The sequence below is a fragment of the Acipenser ruthenus genome, chromosome 18, assembly GCF_902713425.1.
Source record: "Acipenser ruthenus chromosome 18, fAciRut3.2 maternal haplotype, whole genome shotgun sequence".
Classification (NCBI taxonomy): Eukaryota; Metazoa; Chordata; class Actinopteri; order Acipenseriformes; family Acipenseridae; genus Acipenser; species Acipenser ruthenus.
The window spans coordinates 1,178,563-1,202,522 of NC_081206.1; the positions used below are offsets into that span (position 1 = coordinate 1,178,563).

A 23,960-nucleotide genomic window follows, 5' to 3' on the forward strand; every position below is an offset into this window, starting at 1 on the left:
TATCACATTATTTTTTAGATACAATTACCCATTTATACAGTTGTGTTTTTACTGGAGCAATCTAAGTAAAGTACCTTGCTCAAGGGTACAATAGCAGTGTCCCCCACCTGGGATTGAACCCACGACCCTCCGCTCAGGAGTCCAGAGCCCTGACCACTACTCCACACTGCTGCCCTCTTGTGCAATTGGTAAAAAAACACATCAGAATGCGTTGGTAAAATATTTCAGCAGCTATGAATGTGCCTAATTAACTCATAGTCAAAATAAGGCTTTCACTGTCTAGGGCCAAACATATTTTGAAAATGATTGGTGTTGCCGCATGCGGCGTTAGCAAAGTGCACAACCCGTCCAGGATCACACCGCAATCGCCGTGTCTGTTTAGAGCACTGATGAGCACTCGCTAAAAAAAGAAAGAGACCAACACACATCGATACAGCTTTTCCACATTTCAACGCAGTTTATTTAAAACACGTTCCCAAAATGGCTGATTCCATCCTTTTTATTGACTTCATTATACACCTTTTTTTTGTCCATTAATGACATAACTGTTACAATTTACAGACAGCAAGAAAAGTCGAATCGGATCAGAACACACAGTATCTTTTACCGAGGCGTGTACGCTTGACTGATGCCGGTCCAGTACAGGGCTAATACAGTTTTACTGCTCAGGATCTGTACGAACAAACTCAGTTAGCAAGTGCTTGTAGAGTCTCCCCCACTCTATTGTTCCATTTATCTTTATCATAATTGTTTGGAAATTTTGGTTCAGGTACATATTCATAAACGCTATGCAGGATAGCAGTGGCATAATTCAGATTTAATCCCAGGCTGTGTGACTAAAGAGATTCTAGATTAACAGTATTGTTAGCATGTGCACGGGCGCACGCACACACACACACACACACACACACACATTCTGTTCAGTGATGTCCATGCTTAGTAAAATATCTGCTATGCTTGCATTTCAATTAGCTTTTAACTGCTTAACAGGTACAAAAATAAAAATCTTTAAATAGGGCATTGCTGTCTTTAGTGCATGAAAACTGTACCGTTTACAATTTTAAATAAACCCTTTTTAATCACATTGTTAGCAATTAAAAAAAAAAAAAAAAAAAAAAAAAAAAAAAAAAAAAAAAGCATATTGTAATGTATTGGTGTGAGTCAAATGAAATGAACCCTACAGGACCCAGACCTGCGCCAGTCTGCTGAACCACATGTGCTCCACCTTTAGAGTGCTCTTGCATTGCTCTTGCCCTGCACATCTGCAGAAGGGTTTGGGGTACATGCTTGCATGCTGGCTCTGGGAATCTGGAAGTGCAAACGCAGCTGACTCGGAGGACGATATGTCCTCAGCTTTCTGTATTGTAATTGACTGGATATGGAGGGAAAAAAACAGAGCTGCGAGTCTTAAACGTTGGTACCAGATGCCGTCCACAACAAAAAGCTGGAGCCGTGAACATTTATCACTTGCACTTTTACACCGGTTCATCACAGTACTCTAGAAGACGGTTCATATAAATAATGTGTACCGTGAAAGGGAACATCAGACACAGACTGCAGGTGTGACATACCAGTACAGCACACTTTACACAAATGAACCATGCACATGTGTCTGGAGTTCACACAGGGAACAAAACCAGAGACTGCAGTTTGAACTTGTTACTTCATTATACAGTAAGTGAATGAGACCCATTACTCACACTGTGCTTGTTAAACTCATTTATTCATGTTGCACTATCCCCTTGATCAGCACCGTCATACAACACATGTTTTAAATAAGCACACAGGAATTCAAAGGGTTTGGTTTTTTTCTTTTTTTGTTTAACAGTTTATGCTTTGTGACAAATCTTTGACAGAATTTGGAATTACACACATGATAGATTTACAGGATCATCGATAATCAATAAACCAGTCTAACTATTATTATTATTATTATTATTATTATTATTATTATTATATTAATATATATATACATATTTTTTAAAGATCCCACATTTTTTTTCTGTAGAAGACAGAAGCAAAGCTTCTCAGTTTTTAAAAACAGGCCCACATAAACAACAACAATACATAAATAGACAGGGAAGATAATCAACACACACACACACACACACACACGTCTTAATGTGTCCACATACTGTCCTTTAAAGTTCCAGTGGAATAAGTGGATTCAATTCAACATGATTCAGTTAGGTTTTCAATAGACTCCGGATTTATAATGCATGCTAAGCAGCATCACTCAGACATTTTCAAATACCTCCACCTAGCAGACTTCAACACCCAGTGAATACAGCAATCTATCCTTCTAAAAATCCATAGCCCCCACTCCCGCTGCTCTGGTAAGAGCACAGCTGGGTCCCTTAAAAACCGTTCAGAAAAACACCAAGGGGCTCCAGATAAACCCATCCGACACCAGTGAAACACCGACACCATACAGCCTGAGACCAAACACAACGGTGCTGCAGAAACACACACACTGCACGTAATGCATCAACCTCAGCAAAACACACGCAGCACTGCGCTTCACAAATAAATCCACATTTCTTGCACAGACGATGGCTGTCCTGTTACGAAACATGCATTTGCTACATACAGTCCTCAGATTTGTACGTTTTTTTAAACATAGGAGTACTAGGCTAGATTCTCAAAGCTCTTTACTTTGCAATAAATAACATTCCAGTAGTTCTGTAGTTGTTTCTTGTTTGTTTTAGAATTGCAAGTGGAGTTGTTTTTGTTTGGGAGTAACTAGCTTTGAGAACTTGTAATAAGTGTCCACTACAGACCCGTGATACACCAGCTGCTGCTGCTGCTGCTGACAGAATGTGCTTTTGCTTCACCACGCACAGCGAGAGCATGTGACTAGCAAGGATGCATTGAATGAAACGACAAGGACATTCGGCAGACTAGGGTCACGGCCCCAGAAAATCAAAACATAAGCTTTCAGATAGGACCAATCATTTAATAATAACAACAACATCCCACTACTTTCAAATTTCTAAAGTACTTTCTATTCAAATAAATTCAATATTATTCTTAGTAAGTTGCAGGCTTTATAATCACAGTTTATTTTACTGCAGATCTATCCTTTGAAGGTATATCCAGGCACTTCTGAGAAGGAGCCTCTTAATAACCCACCCAGCGGGAGACCACGTTGTGGGTAATGTCCAAGACAATGGAAGCGACTGGTGTTGAGACCCTTACTGGACACAATCCTATTACTCCACACCCACTCCCCAACAAACATGATCAAACACTGACATGGATTAGAACAGCAGTTCATTATCTAATCCGTTACAGGAGCTTGCAATGTGGTACTGTACATTGAACAGGCAGTGTTAATCTTGAGAACCCTTCAATACTGTACAGTGCTTCTATTAGAATCCCTGGAATGGACTCCAGCAACTCAGATGAATGTGAGGAGATCTGTGCAGTGCGCTCGCCAATTCATTCGTTCGCTCATACCGGTGTTCCATTACATTGGGGGCAGTGTTTCTATGGATGCAGTCTGTGATTCTGAGAAATCAAACGCTCTTTAGGCAATGCATTGTATTTCTGGCTATGTACTTGGAAATGCCCTAGCCCCAGGGTTCATGCACTAGAGTTCCAGAGTCTATAGGTTCATTGCACAGACTAACAATGCAAACAGTATGGGTTTGATACATTCAACCAAGGCAGCTTTAGGGGAGGGGCGGGGGTGAGGCTCGTCACTAGCGACGCACGCCAAGGGATATATACACGATTACCTAAACTTCACTCCAATTAGCACAAGAATAAGAACGACCACGATAACGAAGAGGATTAAAATGACCAGCATCTTGCGATTCTTCTTCTGGTATTGCTCTGCCTGTAAAGAAAAGAAAGTAGAAATAATGCTTTCATACAGGCGTTATTTTCAGGTCTGGGGTGCGTTAAACACACACACACACACACACACACACACACACACAGAGCTCTCATATTCTTTATACCTTCTGTAACTGTTTTAAACCATCTTCTGTTTTGACGCATGCCTGTTCAACATTGAAGTCAATTCTGTCCAGGACAGTCCCCTATAAAAAAGCAGTAAATAAGTATTAAGTATTTATTCATACATTTTAATTCCAGGGTAGATTCAAAAAGGTGCTCAAGCCACAAGTGCCACTAAATGAAAAAAACAAAACAACGCAAGGCGTAATACTTTGGGTAAGTCATAAAAAAAACATATGCGACTGCTGGCAAGCCCAAAACGCTCTGATGCTCAAACCTCTGCTATCGATTACTCGTATCAGCTTGACAAGAGATGATCGTCATGGAATGGCTGTACTGGATCTAGCGCAGGGGGGGCCCTTCCAGTCCTGGTGTTTGTTCCAACCCTGTTGTAAACGGTTTAATGAAACCCCACCCAGACCCTGGAGTAGCTCATTACATCATGTTATAGCTGGAGGGGCATGGCCTGATCTCACACTTAGCTGTTCAACCACCATTCCAGCCAGATCCCTGAAGATCTCACGCTTACCTGTTCAACCACCATTCCAGCCAGGTCCCTGAAGATCTCACGCTTACCTGTTCAACCACCATTCCAGCCAGGTCCCTGAAGATCTCGTTGAGGTCGGAGATGGACTGCACTATCTGCCGGATCTCTCGCTCCCGCTCCTCCACCATCACTGTGTTCTGCTCCACCTGGACAAGCTGTTCATCTGTGAACCCCTGGTCAACACAACAGATTAAACACAGGTTACATTAATATATATATATACATATTTTCACTTTAGTCTAAATCAATGGGGGCGATTTACTATTTACTTTCAATATTTTAAGTTATAAAACTGGAAATAAATCATTTAAGTACAATAATAAACGTTTGAAAAAAAGGTTTACAAATCGCCCCTAATGACTGGAACAGGTTCAATACATTCTCTGTCTTTTTAAAGTTTCAGTTCCCAGAGCAGCTCACCCGGTCATAAACAGCAGTGTCTTCTGCATCATCCATCAGCGGTACTGAAGTATCGAAGAAATGCTTTGACCTCTCCTCCCGATTCTTCATACCTGGAAACAACAAACAAACACAGAACTGAAGAAACACGACCTAGACACCCATTAACGTATGTAAGCATGTACAGTTTCAGGGATGGAAAGAAGACGTTGCACAGCGGTTTGATCCATTCCAGGTTTTACTACGAGTTTAATAAGAGATGCCTGAGCTTGTCACCTATACACTGTGGCTAATCAAGCTCGTTGTAAAGCCAAGAATGTGCGAAACTGCTATGCAATAGGAATCGTATTTCCATCCCTGCGGTTTTGCAAGATTTGCAGCAGGTTGAGAGTACAAGATTTAAAAATGCAAGATTACATAAATTCAGCAGAGACAACCAGTTCAGCAGCCGTTTCGCTGGCCTGCGTTTCTGCGCGTGTTCTCAGCCTGAACCTCCTCGCGAGACACTCACGTTTCAGGTAGTTGGACTGCGTGTGCCTGAAGTTGATGGAGAGATCCTGCAGGGACTGGGCGAGGGACGAGACCACATTGCGAAGCAGGCGCTCCTCTTGCTCTGTGCAGTGCCTGGAGCGGCTCTGGATACCCGTCACGGCGCGCTGGCAACGGTGGAACATCTACCACAGAGACACACACTTACATTAGCAGCTGTTACACGCTGTAGTCCAATACAGTCTGTGCTGGAAACAGTGGAACGCTGCGAGAAAACAACGCGCAGCACCAAGTCGTACTGTGGAAGCTGCTTCATAGTTCTGGGAACAAATGTTTTACTTTGGTTTTGCACTAAATAAGTACTGTGGTCTGAAAGGTGTCTCCATAGCGTTTCAGGAAACCGGAGGGATGTGTCCTGAATATATATAGTATATGCCAATTAATTTACAAAGCTGGGCTTTTCACTAGGTATGGCACATTGTTTTTAAACTCAATATGTTTCCATAACTTCCTCCTCCCCTGACTCTCTACTGTTCAACACTGAGAAGCTTTTGCATAATCACGTACTTACAACGGCTGGTTTCACAGACCCCGATTAGCACCAGCCTTCAACCACCTTACCTCCCGGGGAGCTGTGACACCAGCCTTGAACCACCTTACCTCCCGGGGAGCTGTGACACCAGCCTTCTAAGATGCCTGCTGACAGACTGATCTGCGCAGTACCTGCGTGATCTCCTGCGTCGTGATCTCGATGGCGTGCTCCGCCTCGCTGCTGTCGTCCAGGGTGGGGCGGTTCATGTGCTTGTCGTGGAGGCTGGCCAGCTCCTTCATCTTCTGCTTTATCCTGGTGACGTCATACTGGATCTAACAGGGCGTTTAAGAACACGCAGACAGATTCATACCAGAGACGCTTTATTCTACAACAAAACAATTACATTCATTTGATGGTTGTTTATGCTGGATATCCTACCTCGTCCACCCCATCCACCCACTTGGGAGGCAGGCGCTTCGTGACCCCAATCGCAGCCTCGGGGTCCAAGCTAATCCCAGACACCAGAGCCATCCGGTCATCAGCAAGCTGCAAACACAACAGGGGGAGAGACACGAGGCACTGGTAAGAAGAACAAGGATGGCTTCTAAACAACCTGCCTTAACCTGTTAACCTAGTATATTTGATATGGTTTCACACTTTCCACAGCACAGTGTCATCACACTAACGGGCAAAAGATGCAAAAAGGATCATGGAAGGAAAGGAATCTGCAGATCCCCAGTAAGAAGCTATTTCAATACACGATGAGACATGGGAAATAACACAGGATATCTCTGCAGAAAACACCTGAAGCTGGCTCTTACAAAGGTGAAGCAAAGTGGCAATCCCAGACACAGCTGATGAACGATGCCACCTTTCAACAAACATATCAAAATCAGTGAAGAAAAAGGAGAAGAAACGAAGACCGTTTTAAATCAAGGGGGAGCTTTCAGGAAACAATGCAGTCTGGATACAGGAGAATGCAAAGGTTAAACATGATTGGCCAGTACCTCATCCAGCTCCTGCAAGGTGATTGGTGGAATCCATCAGCCCCATCCAGGTGAAAAAGCAAGAGAGAAAAGGGACAGTGCAGTGAGATCAGTGCAAGCAGGGTCGAATGAGCCACAAGGATAATGTAACTGTGGAGGTGAACATCATATAAAATAAGAGTGGCACAAAACCACACTGAAACACAATACAGCACAGACACACATTCAAACTACCAAACAACAGCATTGAGAACACATTCACAAGCATCAGCGTGACCCTCCCCAGTACACAATACAGCACAGACACACATTCAAACTACCAAGCAACAGCACTGAGAACACATTCACAAGCATCAGCGTGACACTCCCCAGTACACAATACAGCACAGACACACATTCAAACTACCAAGCAACAGCATTGAGAACACATTCACAAGCATCAGCGTGACCCTCCCCAGTACACAATACACAATACAGCACAGACACACATTCAAACTACCAAGCAACAGCACTGAGAACACATTCACAAGCATCAGCGTGACCCTCCCCAGTACACAATACAGCACAGACACACATTCAAACTACCAAGCAACAGCACTGAGAACACATTCACAAGCATCAGCGTGACCCTCCCCAGTACACAATACAGCACAGACACACATTCAAACTACCAAGCAACAGCACTGAGAACACATTCACAAGCATCAGCGTGACACTCCCCAGAACACAATACAGCACAGACACACATTCAAACTACCAAGCAACAGCACTGAGAACACATTCACAAGCATCAGCGTGACACTCCCCAGAACACAATACAGCACAGACACACATTCAAACTACCAAGCAACAGCACTGAGAACACATTCACAAGCATCAGCGTGACACTCCCCAGTACACAATACAGCACAGACACACATTCAAACTACCAAGCAACAGCATTGAGAACACATTCACAAGCATCAGCGTGACACTCCCCAGTACACAATACAGCACAGACACACATTCAAACTACCAAGCAACAGCATTGAGAACACATTCACAAGCATCAGCGTGACACTCCCCAGTACACAATACACAATACAGCACAGACACACATTCAAACTACCAAGCAACAGCACTGAGAACACATTCACAAGCATCAGCGTGACACTCCCCAGTACACAATACAGCACAGACACACATTCAAACTACCAAGCAACAGCACTGAGAACACATTCACAAGCATCAGCGTGACCCTCCCCAGTACACAATACAGCACAGACACACATTCAAACTACCAAGCAACAGCACTGAGAACACATTCACAAGCATCAGCGTGACACTCCCCAGTACACAATACAGCACAGACACACATTCAAACTACCAAGCAACAGCACTGAGAACACATTCACAAGCATCAGCGTGACCCTCCCCAGTACACAATACAGCACAGACACACATTCAAACTACCAAGCAACAGCACTGAGAACACATTCACAAGCATCAGCGTGACCCTCCCCAGTACACAATACAGCACAGACACACATTCAAACTACCAAGCAACAGCATTGAGAACACATTCACAAGCATCAGCGTGACACTCCCCAGTACACAATACAGCACAGACACACATTCAAACTACCAAGCAACAGCACTGAGAACACATTCACAAGCATCAGCGTGACACTCCCCAGTAACAGCAGGTTCTGATCATCAATATTGAAAACCTGATCCTCTTTACAACACAGTGCAAATTCTACTACAGTATTAACACCTAGTATATGATTATTTTTGCAGAGAGCACAGCATAGAGATGCATCAGTAGAGGAGAAGCGATGCAACATCAAACTAAAACAGATTGTTACTGCAAGTCATACAACGTGCTGCGCTGTGCTCTGTTCTTATGGCGATTCATTTGTCAAACAATATTTTATAGATATAGTAACTATGTTTTACAATAACAAACTGTTATATAACACACACACACACACGGCAAGCCTACAAAACATGTATTTGTCAAGCAATACAGCAAACTGGTATATATCACACACACGCACGGAAAGCCAAAAACTCACTTAAATGCAACACATTAAAATAATAACAATAATAATAATAACAATAATAATAATAATAATAATAACAATTAAATCAATCAAACGGTTGAGAATGATGCTGATTATATTGGACTCACCGCAGCATCGCTACGTAAATTCAGCGGACTGGCGGAGTAACTACTCACTTGCTCAGCCAACATGTGTCTGTTTTGGATGGCATTGTTCCGCATTAAGATGAACTGGTCGGTGAGGCGCCGGGTCGCCATGATCCCGCAGGACTGCGCAGTGTTTACACGAGCAGCGCCGCCCGTCAAACTACAGCCTGAGCAACAACCCGAGGCAGCCTGCACCGGGAACGCCTTTTATACTGCCTCTAGAAATGCAAGCACCGCCGAGTCAGGCTGCTCTGAAACATTTAAGAAAGAAACAAACACGTAAACACGGAACGAAATGAAGCACCGCTTCCTGCCAGCTGTGCGCACTCCGGATGCGTCCGGCGCTATGTTCCGAACATATCCGCGCTGTGCGTCTGCTTAAGACGCCGGGTGGTGTTTTTTTTTTTTTTTTGAGCGGTGATGATACAATCGTTCCGCTCTTAAAAACAAGTGAACTGTAGCGTAGAACTGACCATTTAATTTAAAAAAAAAAAAAAAAAAACCTTTATCAGAAAATTCACGTTATAAAAAACGGCTTTTTATTGATACAAACTATGTTTATTTCTCCTAAAGTTTATTATTATTTTTTTGCATTCCATTCTGCATTTGAAACAGCGTGTAGGCTACTCCCGTGAAAAGCGGGTCATTGCGAATACAAACTGGATATATGAACAGGTGAGATTTATAATGTCAGGGAAGGCGCGAAGGCTCATTAAACGGGTCCCCAAACTGGTGTATTATTCACATTGCTTGTGCAAAGTAAATTGCTCAGCTGTTTTGATTTTTCAGGAAATGAGAGAAGCAAAGGTACATTATTTGATTAACAGCTAGTTCAGCCGTTACCAAAAATAAATAAATTTTAAAAATTTTAAAAAAAGATGCAAGTACTGTACGGAATCTCAGTAAACGTCTTACCACATGTTGCCTGCAGGGGGCGATCGTGTGTTTCAAATTGGAATAATACAGGTCATTTTAATAGAATAGCTGGCAGTTCCCCACACGGCCTCTGGGTGTCAGAAGAGGACGCTAATCCCTGTTTGCTTTCACTAACGCATCGCTGTGAGGGGATACCTTACATGTTTCTGTAAATCAGCCTGCCTGCAATGGACCAGCAAGTAATTAGGCTAGAACCAATTTGCACAGTAATTTTGCAGTCCTCCCATGCTTCTCCAATGGCTACAGTACGTATTTACCATAGTTTACTGTGGTTTGCCATGTTGTCTAATTCTATTACCATATACAGTATCCCTGGGCTTTATATATATATATATATACTGAACCAAGCCTACATTGTCTGAACTGTGCATTATCATTAATGAGTTCATGGACCTCTGTACTCCTCCCTGCAATTCAAACACCCCTGGCACGACAAGCCTTCGTTCTCAGATAACACTTCTGAATATCGACACCCCTGTCTTCCCTTTGATTAATGGGATCACAAATCATTTTCATTACAGCTGACCCCTGGAGGTTGCAGTAGGAATCTGATAAGGCGAGCATGAGAAAGCCCAGATAGATGCAGACCACAGTGAGGGGAGTGTTCATTAACACCAGCGTTAGTTTAAAAGTGCAGATGAAACCCAAGCTGTGACATCACCGGACCCCTGCGCTGCACAGGAGCCCCAGAGCAGTGTGGAGGCCTGCCATTAGCACAGGTGCTGGGTATAGCTGCGCTGTGGCAGGCAGCTACACACTGCTTTCCATTGCAGGAGCCATCAGCCCCATGCATTTCCAATTTGTTTCATTTCATTTTCACACTAAAATATGAAGCTGGTGCACACTTCTGTACAGTACGGCTGGTTTCACAGACCCTGATCAGCACTACCCTACATATGATATACGTACAACAATATTAAGAAACAACCCTTTAGTGTTATACAGTTATACAGTCATTAATATGCAGAACTGCCCCTCACACACACAAGAAAAGTGGTGCAGACGCAGATAAGCACTACGCTTACCCTTAAGGGACTATAATATCAATGAAATGCAGCAGCAGTTTGGAAGTGAAGACTTTCTAGAGGGGTTGTAGAAGAGGCGGAGAGGTTGCAGAATTCACAAAAGCAATAGTTAATCAAAGCTGCTGCGGTCGCCCCGCTGGCAGTCCAGTAAACTTGAGGTCATGTCATGTCTGTTGAACCCGTCTCGCCTCAGTTTAGAAGCTTTGCATTTCTTCTTTTAAACAGTAAGTGACTCTCCTGGGCAATCCCGAAGCTGTCAGAAATGCACCTGTGAAAACAGTAGACAGCGGGACTGAGCCCGGTGAATGGTGCACTTTAATCTCTCTGTTTCATCAGCACAGCGGTTTGCTCTGCTCTCTCTCCACACACTGATCTGCCTGAACCCCACGAGCAGAGGGCAGAGCAAAACCAGAACTCTTTAGTAAAGGAGCCAAGGGGTTCTGTTCTGTAATGGATTGTGAAAACCCTGTGACAGAATCCCCCGTCACACTGTCACAACGTGCTCCTGCTGCCTCCTGTGCACTGTGCAGTGCTGGAAACACAAAGGAAGGCTGCTTTGTGAAGGTCATGTATCTAAAGACGCAGGTCATTTCCGTAGCCAGTAACCAAAATGCATCCAGTGACCCAGAATCTGTTCATAAACAGATCCGAACAAACGCGCTTGTGTTCAGATAGCTGGTTTTGTAGCTGAAGTGCATCAGGAAGCAGCGAGGATGCTGGAGAGGTTTGCTTACAGGATCTTTCCAGGGCTCTGTGTTACTGTACTGCACCATTACATGCTACATTTAGTCATGGAGCAACACATCAAGTCACTCGGAAGCTTACTAACACCACTTTTATTCTTTCTTGTAATTCAATGTGTTTTCACTAACAGCATTTCAGATTTTTATTGCATTTCAGATGTTTATTGAACCAGGACAGAACCCTTGAGATACACATCTCATTTCAAGAGGGTCCTGTCAAAAAGGATTGCCTTGTTCCAACTACTGTGTTAGTCCTTGGTGTGTGTCTCTTTTAAAAGCTGGTAACCCTACCCTTACCCTGGTACAGAGCAGCTCTGGGTACCAGTGTCACTGTACTTCATCAATACCAGCTCCCTCTCACCCTCCCCTTACCCTGGCACAGTGCAGCTCTGGGTGCCAGTGTCATTGTACTTCATCAATACCAGCTCCCTCTCACCCTCCCCTTACCCTGGCACAGAGCAGCTCTGGGTGCCAGTGTCACTGTACTTCATCAATACCAGCTCCCTCTCACCCTCCCCTTACCCTGGCACAGTGCAGCTCTGGGTGCCAGTGTCACTGTACTTCATCAATACCAGCTCCCTCTCACCCTCCCCTTACCCTGGTACAGAGCAGCTCTGGGTGCCAGTGTCACTGTACTTCATCAATACCAGCTCCCTCTCACCCTACCCTTACCCTGGTACAGAGCAGCTCTGGGTGCCAGTGTCACTGTACTTCATCAGATACCAGCTCCCTCTCACCTGATAGTATCAGAGCTCTCTGGTTGTTCAGCTGTGTTTGTTTTGGAAGTGTGATATCCGGGGAATGTCTCTTAATTTACCTGCATCTTCCTGCCATGCTGGCATTTCCGATGAGTTGATGAGGACATTTCGCAGTCATTCACACTCCCTGCTGATCTCGTTGCTTTTAAATGTTTAACAGTTAACACGCTGGCCGTCTCTAAATGTGATGTCAATCTTTTTGGGAGCGCCCAGGTCCTGTCCGTCAGCCTGGACCGTGACATGTTGCGGCACCTTTCGCTTTAACCAGGCAGGACCCAGACACTGCAGTCTCTGTATGCTGATGCCTTTTAACCCCAGAGCCCAGGCTGTAACACAACCTGAAGATGCTGAGAATGAGCACATATTCTCCCCAGCTGCCCCAGATGTCCCAGTGACCAGGGTGGAGAAGCCAGGAGCTGACCATGCAAACTCCCAGTCCCAGGCTAGCTGGGGGGGTTGGTGTTTAGAGATCGGCTTGGGTTTCAGTGTGTAACTGATGACCCTCTGACCCAAACCCTCACCCCTAAGCCCTGAACCCGTAACCCAGACAAACACGCTGCTTGCACCCCTGGGGAACAATAACCTTCCTGTCAGCTTGTGCACTCCCTCCTGTTACACAACACGAGTGTACATGGGCTCCCAAGAGGAGCAGACCTTGTTAGAAAGAGGCATAGCCAGGGCCAAGGACAAAGAGAGTGTGAATGAGGACATAACTGATCCTCATCCAAACCAAGGAACAGACAGGCTGCTAAACCTGCTGAGATTATAGAGAATCCCTGAACTCCTATATTTATGGGGAATATTAAAATATTAAAAGCATGCATCCTTTGTTATTTCACCTACCAGCATTTCACTAGTTATACTATCGGTTTCAGTGACTGGTCTGGTATGTTGAGAAAAACAAAAAGATAAACCTTGAAAAATCAATAACTCAACATTGTGCTTTTAACACAACAAAGTCTTGCCTGGATTATGAGCACATTGTCAACACACAGTAACTTAAAACTACATGTAAAGACCGCCAACCCCAAACACAAGCACAAATGAGCAGAACCGGCCTTTTGAAGTTTTTAACCTGTGCCAGCTGGCTTTGATCTCTGTGAAGCTGTCTAGTTTTGGGGCTTGCGTCCTCCACACAGCTGCTTCCCTTGGTTCTGCAGATACATCACTGAGTGACACTGCACAGTGAGATAGGAGGGCTAATGCTCTCATCCTCATTAATCACACTGCTGTTGTGCAGTAGACTCGCACACCAGGTTATTCATTTTGTTCTGTTTTCACAGTAACAGTGTAGCTGGTCTTTTGAACAGTAAATGGTTACGAGTAGGACAACCTGACAGGTTCAATTTGAAGATGATAAAGCATTGTGGGCAGTCTCACGCCTATCGCACTGCAGTGTGTAAAGCCATGGACATCGGAACGCAGAAATCAAATCCAGTAATGACAGCTTTTTTCACTTTTGCCGGCACACAGACGTGCTTCAGGTTAGTTCTCATGTTTCTCCGAACAGAGCAGAGAAAATTGTTACGTATCTTTTTTTTGCCAAGAAGACTTGAGAAAGACAAAGCCACACGCAAATATTCCTCTTGTGGTCTATTTTGTGCGTCTCTTTGCTCCATCAGTCAGGAACACGAATTGAAGAGATCTTAGGGCATACTGAGCCACCCTTTTCATGCTAGGATTCTATACAGCATGGCAGGAACGAGAAAAAGAACCCTTGATTAGGTGAGGAGGTTCTTGACGGATCATCTGGCGTATCAGAATGTTAGGGGTAGAGTTCAGACGTGACAGGTCAAGGGTTAGGGGTTAAGGCTTCAGTTACAGTTAGGCTTCTGTCTTTCATATTGGAATGTGGAGCTGCTTGAGATAATGGTCCCATTAGAATGCAGGGGCACATACCGTGATATGAAGGGGCTGTAGGGTTAGAGAAACTGTACAGATCTATCAGTAATGAAGGTAGAAAGACATCATTACAACTAAGAGAAACGAGGTCAGGTGGACACATGTTTCTCACACTGAAAAAGACATTTAGTCTGACAAAAGGCTGACTCGTCCTGGAAGTATTTAGCTCAATTGCAGCCCGAAAGCCTTTGTTTTAGCTCACGGAGATTGTGGATTCCAAAGGTTTACACAGGCAAGCAGGGGGAGGCAGGGTGCTCCTCTGCCACCCTGTCTCAGCTTGTTTTGATTGGCACGGCGCACAGACCCGACGCCTCAGCTGTGAATGATGTCCTTCACTGTGATTGACAGGCTGTGTGCAGCAAGCAAGAGCCTGCTAATCTACACAGCTGGCTGCGCCAAACCTTTCACCCATGCTGTAAACTTCAGGGTCTCGGTTCACAAAGCAGTGTGCATAAATCCAATTCACTTCCATCCAGAGAAAGTAAAGAAAACACAGCGTGTATCCTTTAATCATATAGACTCGCTGAACGGATTTTTAACTGCTGTGTTTATGAAACAGGTGAAAATCAGATGACTTGCTGGCTAGCAGCCTTCTAAGCACTAGCAGTGCTTTGTGAAGCCAGCCCCTGGATAATAACACATTTAAAAAGAGTTTGTTTTGGGATCAGTGCTCTGCTGTTCCAGTTATCGGTCTTGCGATGATAAGCTGGCTTCCTGTTTGTTTTTGATAGCATGCCTGTATGATTAAGTTAACATCAGGATTAAAAACTGTGAGGCATGTCCGTTTGTTTATCCTCACACTCCACCTGCGCATCACAAAGTCATCACCTGACCACGGTTGCCCACCCCAACCCATCCATTCTGCTCAGTTGTGCAGCCCAGCAAGGCAATGAATCCAGCCCTATCTGGGGAAGCTGCGAAGGAGATTGAAATCTGAAGAGCCTGCTCCTCTTAATCTTGTTGTGAGGTATCATGCAAGGGTTGAAATTCCACTCTCCAACTGATCGCTCTCTCATGGCCACATCAAAGACAGCTTCCCCCTGCCGACTCTACATCAAAGACAGCTTCCCCCTGCCGGCTCCACATCAAAGCGGATAGGGGTGCTCGCTGACCCCCGTCCCCCTCCCCTCTTCAAAGAGGATAGGGGTGATCGCTGACCCCCGTCCTCCTCCCCTCTTCAAAGAGGATAGGGGTGATCGCTGACCCCCGTCCCCCTCCCCTCTTCAAAGAGGATAGGGGTGATCGCTGACCCCCGTCCCCCTCCCCTCTTCAAAGAGGATAGGGGTGATCGCTGACCCACGTCCCCCTCCCCTCTTCAAAGCGGATAGGGGTGAACGCTGACCCCCGTCCCCCTCCCCTCTTCAAAGAGGATAGGGGTGCTCGCTGACCCGCGTCCCTCTCCCCTCTTCAAAGAGGATAGGGGTGCTCGCTGACCCCTGTCCCCCTCCCCTCTTCAAAGCGGATAGGGGTGCTCGCTGACCCCCGTCCCCCTCCCCTCTTCAAAGAGGATAGGGGTGATCGCTGACCCACGTCCCCCTCCCCTCTTCAAAGCGGATAGGGGTGATCGCTGACCCCCGCCCCCTCCCCTCTTCAGTGTCTTCTTTCAGTCTCGCTCGTTTTCAGTGTGTTGTTATTTTTTGGGAGGCTTTGCCTTGTGAGTGGAGGCAGGGGGTACAGGTGCGGGGCCCCATGTGGCTCCCACTCACTCAGCTTTCAGGCTCCGGGCTCCTGGGGGGCCGACTGGACACACAGATGGTTTTGTAGCGAGCGGGCGTCGGTTCGTGTTTGACAGCTTAGTCCAGAAAAAACAAATAAACAGAAGGAGGTGAAATAAGACGTGTCGCTGTGTGCAGCTGACCCTGCCTGGCCGGCCGTGAAGAAGACGCATCAATCAGCTCGTGGTTCCCTCGAGAGTCTCTGACGGGGAATAATAAGGGTTCCCCGGTCATGGAGCTTCATCGTATTCATGTGCAAGTTTTCCACTGCATTCCTCACTCCACAGAGGGGGGATTGAGCTGTGAAGGAACCATGGCGAGTGAGATTAGATGTTATGGGTGTGAACAGATTGGTGACTGGTTGAAAAGTTTGATGTGTAATACTGCTGGCCATGCTGTCTCTTGCACGGTATGGTTCAGGATCACTCTCTGTCATTGCAATCCCTCTGCAGCCCTGCAGCTAAGAAGCGTGGCATCCTTTTCTTATACCCTGTGATGAACCCGGATCCCGGTGCTGTGGGAATGGAACCCAGGTCCCAGAGGCCAGCGTTCTAACCCTACACCCACCTTCTCTGTTGAATCAAAGTCCATTCTCCTCTCAGATGCAGACAGCTGCAGTGTAACCGGGAGAGGTGGGGTGTAATAAAGCCACGCAGAAACTGAAAAGCAGCTGGAAAAATCTAGACCTCTGCCCAGCCCACAATGAAACGGGGTCTCACCACTGTTTTTCTTGGTATGTGAAAGGTGGGATTGCCATATTGCTTGTGGGTGGCTGGGTGGTTTCAGGCTAAAGTTTTGCTTGTGACTTAATATCTTGGAACAGACTCTGGGCCCATACTTGAAGCTGGCACATGGAGCTCTACTTGAAAGCTGTGATAATGCACGGACAATCAAGGCAGTGAGAGGCTGCAAGCTGAAAGGGGTGCAGCTGTCCTGCGAACGATTAGGGAGAAGATTGCTGGAGGACAGTTTGTCAAGAGACCTGTTGAGCAGACCGCCACCCACGTGGAAAAACAATCTGTCTATCTATATACACAGATATATAGCAGCTCATACGAACGGGGCCTCGTTCCTGCTGGTTTGGGTTGGGTTGTACAGACCCTGTAAATACTGGTACTGTATAATGAGGCAGCATGGTGTATCATGATATATTGTGTTGAGAGCAGCGTTTGAAGCAGCACTGTAACAGAGCTGTTTCCCAGGTATTTTTAAAACAAATGCCTGTGTTTGAGAATGCGTGCCCATAGGGAAAGGCATCTCACTCTTAAGGGTGTTCGTTGATTTTTGCTTCTGAGTGTGATTTCACTTCTCAAAGGCACCCTGCATATTCCCGGGTTTCCTGAAGCACATCCATCATGTTTGAGACTTCCATTAATCAAGCGCTCCTCTCCGCGCACGTTTAGAGAAAGGACAGCACCGCCCCTCTGGCATTTAGCAGGGTCATGCCAAGTTCCACCATGTCTGTGGTTAAAGCTGTAGGATACATATGTGGGTGATTTTAGCCCAAAATACAGTTTCTATTTAATTTTTTGCGACTCTGCTGATTCAGCTGTAACATAAAGAGGGAAACAGTCATCAAATCATAATGCCGAGAGAAATCCCAATTTAGGAAATAAAGGCAAAATACTATATGCGGAACAGAAACAAACTAGAGAGGAACAAGTTAACAAGCAGAATTCCCAAAGCGAGAGAGAGCGAGCGGATAGGGGGAGACAGATTAGATTAAGAGATGCTTGTTTGCACAAGGATTTGCTGCGAGGGAGCTGTTGTGCTTGCTTTGGCTCACCAGTAGCTTTGTGATGCTGATGGGAACTTGCTGGCCACTTTTGCCTTGGTTTTCATGACAATTCTGTGGTACTGGTTTGCATTCTACCACTATCAGACACCCTAAAAAAAGAGGCTGTGTTTAAGCGCCCACTTACAGAATTGCTGCCTTATCTAAGTCCAGGCACTGAAGCCATTTAATAAGAGGCCATTAACCAGATGGAGAAGGGGCTGTATGATTAGTAAAGCTGTTCTGTGAGACTCGGGAGATTTAATTTCTCGTTGCGGTGCCATTACTGTTCCTTTGTAATCACTAATAGATTACACGGGGTAATTGTTTCAGTTAATGGGCATCTCTGGGGAATGTTAACAGTGCTGAGAAGCAGTGGGTCTGAGAGGGGGAGAGATTTGCGATCTCTGCAGCTGTTGCAGAGAAAGCTAGACCTGGACAGGGAGGGACACTCAGCAATGAGCTCACAGGAAAACTTGCATTTAGATAAAGACAAGCGTGATATATGGGGAGAGAGAGAGAGAGAGAGAGAGAGAGAGAGAGAGAGAGAGAGAGAGAGAGAGAGAGAGAGAGAGGGAGAGGGAGAGAGAGAGAGAGAGAGGGGGAGAGAGAGAGAGAGAGAGAGAGAGGGAGGGAGGGAGGGAGAGAGAGAGAGAGAGAGAGGGAGAGAGAGAGAGAGAGGGGGAGAGAGAGAGAGAGAGAGAGAGAGAGAGAGAGAGAGAGAGAGAGAGAGAGAGAGAGGGAGAGGGAGAGAGAGAGAGAGAGAGGGGGAGAGAGAGAGAGAGAGAGAGAGAGAGAGAGGGAGGGAGGGAGGGAGAGAGAGAGAGCAGCAACAATTTTTATTTCTTTTTTAGACAATAGAATTGAAAATGTTAGTGAGTATGTGTTGTAATAGAAAATGAATCATCCATAACTTCAATCAGAATTCTAAGGAAAAAAACTATAAGACATTTAAAAGGGCTAGTGCCTTCTTCAGCGTACAAAATAAACTCCAGCAAGGAAAACTCAAAGGGGCTTTTAAAAACACCACCCTCTTCATTTACACATACCAAATTCAGAGCCCGTCGCAGCGTGAATTTAATGCTTTGAAATGTTCTGTCTGCTGCGGCACATTTATTCCCACTTTGAGGTGTTTTTTTTTTATCTGTTTCCTTATCGCTCCTTACCGGTCCTCGCTCTCCTCAGACCTTGCCTCACGTTACCACCAGTCTCTCACTAATCCTGCTATTGTGCACACCTGTCTCCCCAAGTTCAGGGCTCTCGCCTCCTCCTGTCCCTAACCCCCCCTGGCTCCCTCTCAGCGCCCCCTCCCTCATTAACCAGCATCAGGGCCTCATTACCTGGAGTCTCCAGGGCTTAATGAGTGTGTGTCTTTCACTTTGGGGTGGTTTACCACAGGCAGAGCTCACACTGTTGCGAGCTGTCTTCTCATGCTCCCATTCTTTCTTATTTAAAACCCCACGCTGAAGGGGGATTGGTATGGGCCTCTGTTCAGACAGCTTTAACTGCTGACTGTTTAAAGAGGTTCTGTTCTTTTGAATACAGTACAGTTGTTTATGTATTCAAATTGTTATGTTTTACTGTTGTTAATGAAAACCGTTTCTTAACACTAACATTCAGATCTGGCTGGGATGAAATTGTATTTATGGCGCCACTGTCATTACAGAGGCTTTAGAGAAGCGCCTGCTAACAAAAGCATTGCGTGGTTTGGTAATTTAAACAGAATTGCAATGATCTTCGTCCCAGTTTTTTTTTTCTTTGAAGCTGCTGAGAAGTAATAATGACACCTTTTGTAATTATAGTGTCGTCAAGTACCTGATTACAAAGAAACTTCACTTTCCCTTCATGGTGCGATTGAGCAATCACCAGTACATTATTATTGTTATTATTATTTAACTCAGGAAAGAAAAATCTCACCTGTTGTAACTTCTCTCAAAACACACTTCACTTAAATTCAAAGGCATGGTGATCAACAGCATGAAGCAGCGCGGCTGTCAGAGAGAGAGACAGGCTCCGCAAACACCTGGATATCTTTTACAGGAACATGGATGTTTTGCTCAGACTCGCAGCTTCCAGTAGCAGCCAAAGAGTAGCAGCTTTCAATATGCAGAACATAAACTTTAAAATAAACACAGCACCCTCTCGGATTTCATAAACACACTGAGACAGCATGCTTCCGCTCTCTCTGAACTCAGACAAAGACAATCCCTCCTGCACACGCTTTGAAAAATACCACCAAACTGTTATCTTTAAGGGCTCCATGTCTTGTATGTTTTAGCTGCCCACCCTCTCTCTAAAACATTTGTTAACAATAGTGGTTCTTTTCTTTGGCTGGCATCCTGGTATGACCTGACAATGTGAGTAAATGGGTTAAAATACCAACGTGGACCGCAGCAGGAAGGCTGGAGAATGTTAAACTAACACTTGCAGACGTGACTCTATTCACAGACAGCCAGCAGAAACAATCGGGATTTGCCAAAAAGACCTTATTTTTAAACGGAATTACATTGTTTGAATGCTCAAGAGTTCTGCAGCACGTGGCTCCCTCGCTTCAAGGTTGGGAGCTGCTGATGGTGTTGCAAAGACATTTGGAAGCTGTTGCAAAGGGACGGACGGCCAGCTCATTGCCAGACGGTGTCATGGTTGTTCCAGTGGCACTCTGGGTGCCAGGTCTGGTGGGTACAGTGCATGTCAGGTCTGGTGGGTACAGTGCATGTCAGGTCTGGTGGGTACAGTGCATGTCAGGTCTGGTGGGTACAGTGCATGTCAGGTCTGGTGGGTGCAGTGCATGTCAGGTCTGGTGGGTACAGTGCATGTCAGGTCTGGTGGGTACAGTGCATGTCAGGTCTGGTGGGTGCAGTGCATGTCAGGTCTGGTGGGTACAGTGCATGTCAGGTCTGGTGGGTGCAGTGCATGTCAGGTCTGGTGGGTACAGTGCATGTCAGGTCTGGTGGGTACAGTGCATGTCAGGTCTGGTGGGTACAGTGCATGTCAGGTCTGGTGGGTGCAGTGCATGTCAGGTCTGGTGGGTACAGTGCATGTCAGGTCTGGTGGGTGCAGTGCATGTCAGGTCTGGTGGGTACAGTGCATGTCAGGTCTGGTGGGTACAGTGCATGTCAGGTCTGGTGGGTACAGTTCATGTCAGGTCTGGTGGGTACAGTGCATGTCAGGTCTGGTGGGTACAGTGCATGTCAGGTCTGGTGGGTACAGTGCATGTCAGGTCTGGTGGGTACAGTGCATTAAAAACTTGGGGAGACCTTACCATTTAACTCTTGCAAAATAGATAAAACTAAATAAATGATCAATCATAATAAAAGCCCTCTGTCTTTAAGGGGTGTTGGGCAGCGTGGGTGCTAACAGGAGATTCCCGATGCCCTATTTAGAAAGTTATTCCAGAGCTGAAAGCTTCGGGTCTTGCTAACAAGGTCCTACTGCCCGCCACACGTGCGACGCACTCAAGCTGCCAGGCCAGTGACAGGAAGATTGATGCCAGTTTTCACACTGCCCCTTCCTGCAGCTGTTGGCTTCTCAATGAGCTTGGCTTGGAAAGCCTCCCCATGTCTGTGGGTTTGCACTGAAACCCTGATACCTGCTGGGGAGGCACCAGGGAACTGATACACTCAACATTTGTCGTGGAACATTCTTTCTGGTCAAGCAAGCCTGCCCAGCGATACACTAAGGGGAACCTGACCAGCCCAGAGACACCGCTGATTTGACTGAAAGCATTTATTCAGGGCAACCTAGAGAGCCAGCTGGTGAGGAGAGGAAGAGCGTTTAACTAGACTGGGTCAGCTTGTCAGCACAGGAGAGCTTTAAAATAAATAAAACTCAAACGTTTCAGACAAAAAGCTTCACAGAAATCTGACGCTTTACTTGACTCATAAAGTTTTGCATGTTGTTTGGGATCTTTAAAGTCCACACACAGGACCCGTGTCTTAGGATGCTTTAATAAAGCAATAATAAAGCTGGTCGACACACACCTAATAGAAGGCTGTGTGGTCCAGTGGTTCAAGAAAAGGGCTTGTAACCAGAAGGTCCCCAGTTCAAATCGCGGCTCACTTACTGACTCACTGTGTGACCCTGAGCAAGTCACTGAACCTCCTTGTGCTCCGTCTTTCGGGTGAGACGTAGTTGTAAGTGACTCTGCAGCTGATGCATAGTTCACACACCCTAGTCTCTGCATGTCACCTTGAATAAAGGCGTCTGCTAAATAAACAAATAATAATAATAATAATAATCGGGGAAGCATAATTCAAGGGTATCATTGCACCAGTCTTTCAGTTTGTACTCAAGGGATCATCAACTCTACTTCTGGGGTGACAACCTGGACAAAAATGATTGCGCACGTTGCTCCATTTCTGGCAACACCATGAAGATTGCAGTGAGGCAATGATACCCATCCTAGACAGATAATTGACCATGGCAGCAGTTAAGTGCGCTGAGCCAAAGGTCAATGCGACTCGGTGCCAGCCTGCTTTGAGGACTGCAAGGCGGGCTGGTTGCTCTCCCTGGAAGCGAGATTCGATTCGCAGGTGGTCGGGGTTTCAGTTGTTTTTTATGTCCCTCTCGTCTGGAAGCCTTCCGAGAGATATATGGGAGTCTGACTTACCACAGATGTGTAAATTGAAACTTAAAACCTTTCTTTTCTCAAAGTCCTCTTCTTGAACGCTTAGGGTCTCTGCTGTGCTCATTTAATACATGCCTGTGCATCCCAGGGGACTGATGAACCCCGCTGTTAGCATCGAGAAGTTCCCTTTAAAACAGACCCCACTTCACTTAACTAGCCGGCAGAGCTTAGGAGGACTTTCAATAGGTGGCACTGAAGCTTTTTAACTGGGTGTGTTTTTTTTTTGTTTGTTTCAGCTTTATAACACCTAAAAAGTAGCTGACAGTGTTTCACTACGGTATTCAAGCAAGTAGTTTTACTAAGCAGTTTATCATACTGTTCTTCAGAAGGCAACAGTTATAACAGACCGTTGCAATTTACAAGGATGTGCAGCGTAAGTGCCTAGACCTCGATTTATATAGGGATGCGCTCCTGCATGATAACAGCATCAGAGTGCCGGCTGCTGTACGCAGTTCAGACTGAGGGGTCGCTGCTGGGGGCTGAACCACCTTCAAGCACTGCGGATACTACCCAGATTCTCCAGCGATGTCAGCCAGCACTCCATCACACTGAGCCCATAAGATCACCAAACTCAATCCATGCTCGCTTAGATTAAGAGCTTCATATGAGCCGCTAACAGGCTATGCTCGTGTGATTTATAACTTGTTAATATAGTAATCTTTGGGTTATTTTGGTATATGGCTATAAATAACAGACAGTTGTGAATACTTAGTGTTGGAATTTCTATTAATATGTAGAGTAGGAGGCCATGTGGCCGGTACTGACTTTGTCAACTTCGAAATGGCTTGTACAGAGTGTCCCAAAAAATTAATGTTCTGGGATTTCCTTAGATTCCTAATGTTCTAGAGAGTTAGAAGAGAGTTTGCTAATGCCAAAGTCAGTATCAGCGACTCTAAAGAGACTCCAGTTTGAGGAGGTACGGCAGTCGGTGGTTAACTATGATTATTACTATATTTTACCATACTCCCATACGTGGTAAAGCATAGGAAACGTAATCCATTCTTTGTGATGGACCATGTTCGCTATGCTTTACCCTGCTTTCCCTAGGCTTTTACTGGGCTCCACTGCACTGGCTTGTACCATAGTATACCAGTAACTTTAACTGCAGAAGGGATCATGGACTGTTGTGGTTCTAATCTGCAGTAATATAATATGTTAACCTGAGATCCTTCAAGGTTGTGGCACTAGAAATATCAGAACTCTACAGGGAATTAGCCAGCAAGTGTGTTATGGTACGAGGGTTCGTTTTTGGTGTGTTTATTTGGAGAAACAGCTGGTCAAATGATATTTCTGCCGTGAAATCCCCACTAGAAAGCTAGCACCACAGAGAGTTTCAGCCAGTAAGACTCACCACCCCCAATATCAGGATCAGA

At 45.5% G+C, this 23,960-nt stretch overlaps 1 protein-coding gene across 4 annotated transcripts; it reads right to left on the reverse strand.

Annotated features, from left to right (window-relative positions):
• Positions 1–1,702: 1,702 nt before the first annotated feature.
• On the reverse strand, positions 1,703–9,579 carry LOC131698557 (syntaxin-16-like). 4 transcript variants are annotated; one of them, XM_058990682.1, is made up of 9 exons: positions 9,090–9,579; positions 6,938–6,949; positions 6,369–6,476; positions 6,122–6,262; positions 5,421–5,583; positions 4,931–5,022; positions 4,540–4,683; positions 3,966–4,046; positions 1,703–3,841 (listed from the first exon to the last, which is right to left on the reverse strand). In XM_058990682.1, the coding sequence occupies exons 1-9, from the start codon at positions 9,216–9,218 to the stop codon at positions 3,737–3,739; spliced, it is 975 nt and encodes a 324-aa protein (XP_058846665.1). In that variant the 5' UTR covers positions 9,219–9,579; the 3' UTR covers positions 1,703–3,736. The 4 variants fall into 4 exon arrangements, with proteins under 4 accessions (XP_058846665.1, XP_058846667.1, XP_058846666.1 ...); XM_058990684.1 differs by having other exon boundaries at positions 9,138–9,577; XM_058990683.1 differs by lacking the exon at positions 6,938–6,949 and having other exon boundaries at positions 9,090–9,578.
• Between the last annotated feature and the right edge of the window lie 14,381 nt (positions 9,580–23,960).

What these genes read in the sequence shown, in the direction of transcription:
- LOC131698557 (XM_058990682.1), bottom strand. Translation starts at nt 9,218, where the DNA reads ATGGCGACCCGGCGCCTCACCGACCAGTTCATCTTAATGCGGAACAAT. An exon ending in CTGGAATGGTGGTTGAACAG is followed by an intron (nt 4,047 to 4,539) that starts GTAAGCGTGAGA and finishes GCTTTTTTATAG; the next exon opens with GGGACTGTCCTGGACAGAAT. An exon ending in GTTTAAAACAGTTACAGAAG is followed by an intron (nt 3,842 to 3,965) that starts GTATAAAGAATA and finishes TTTTCTTTACAG; the next exon opens with GCAGAGCAATACCAGAAGAA.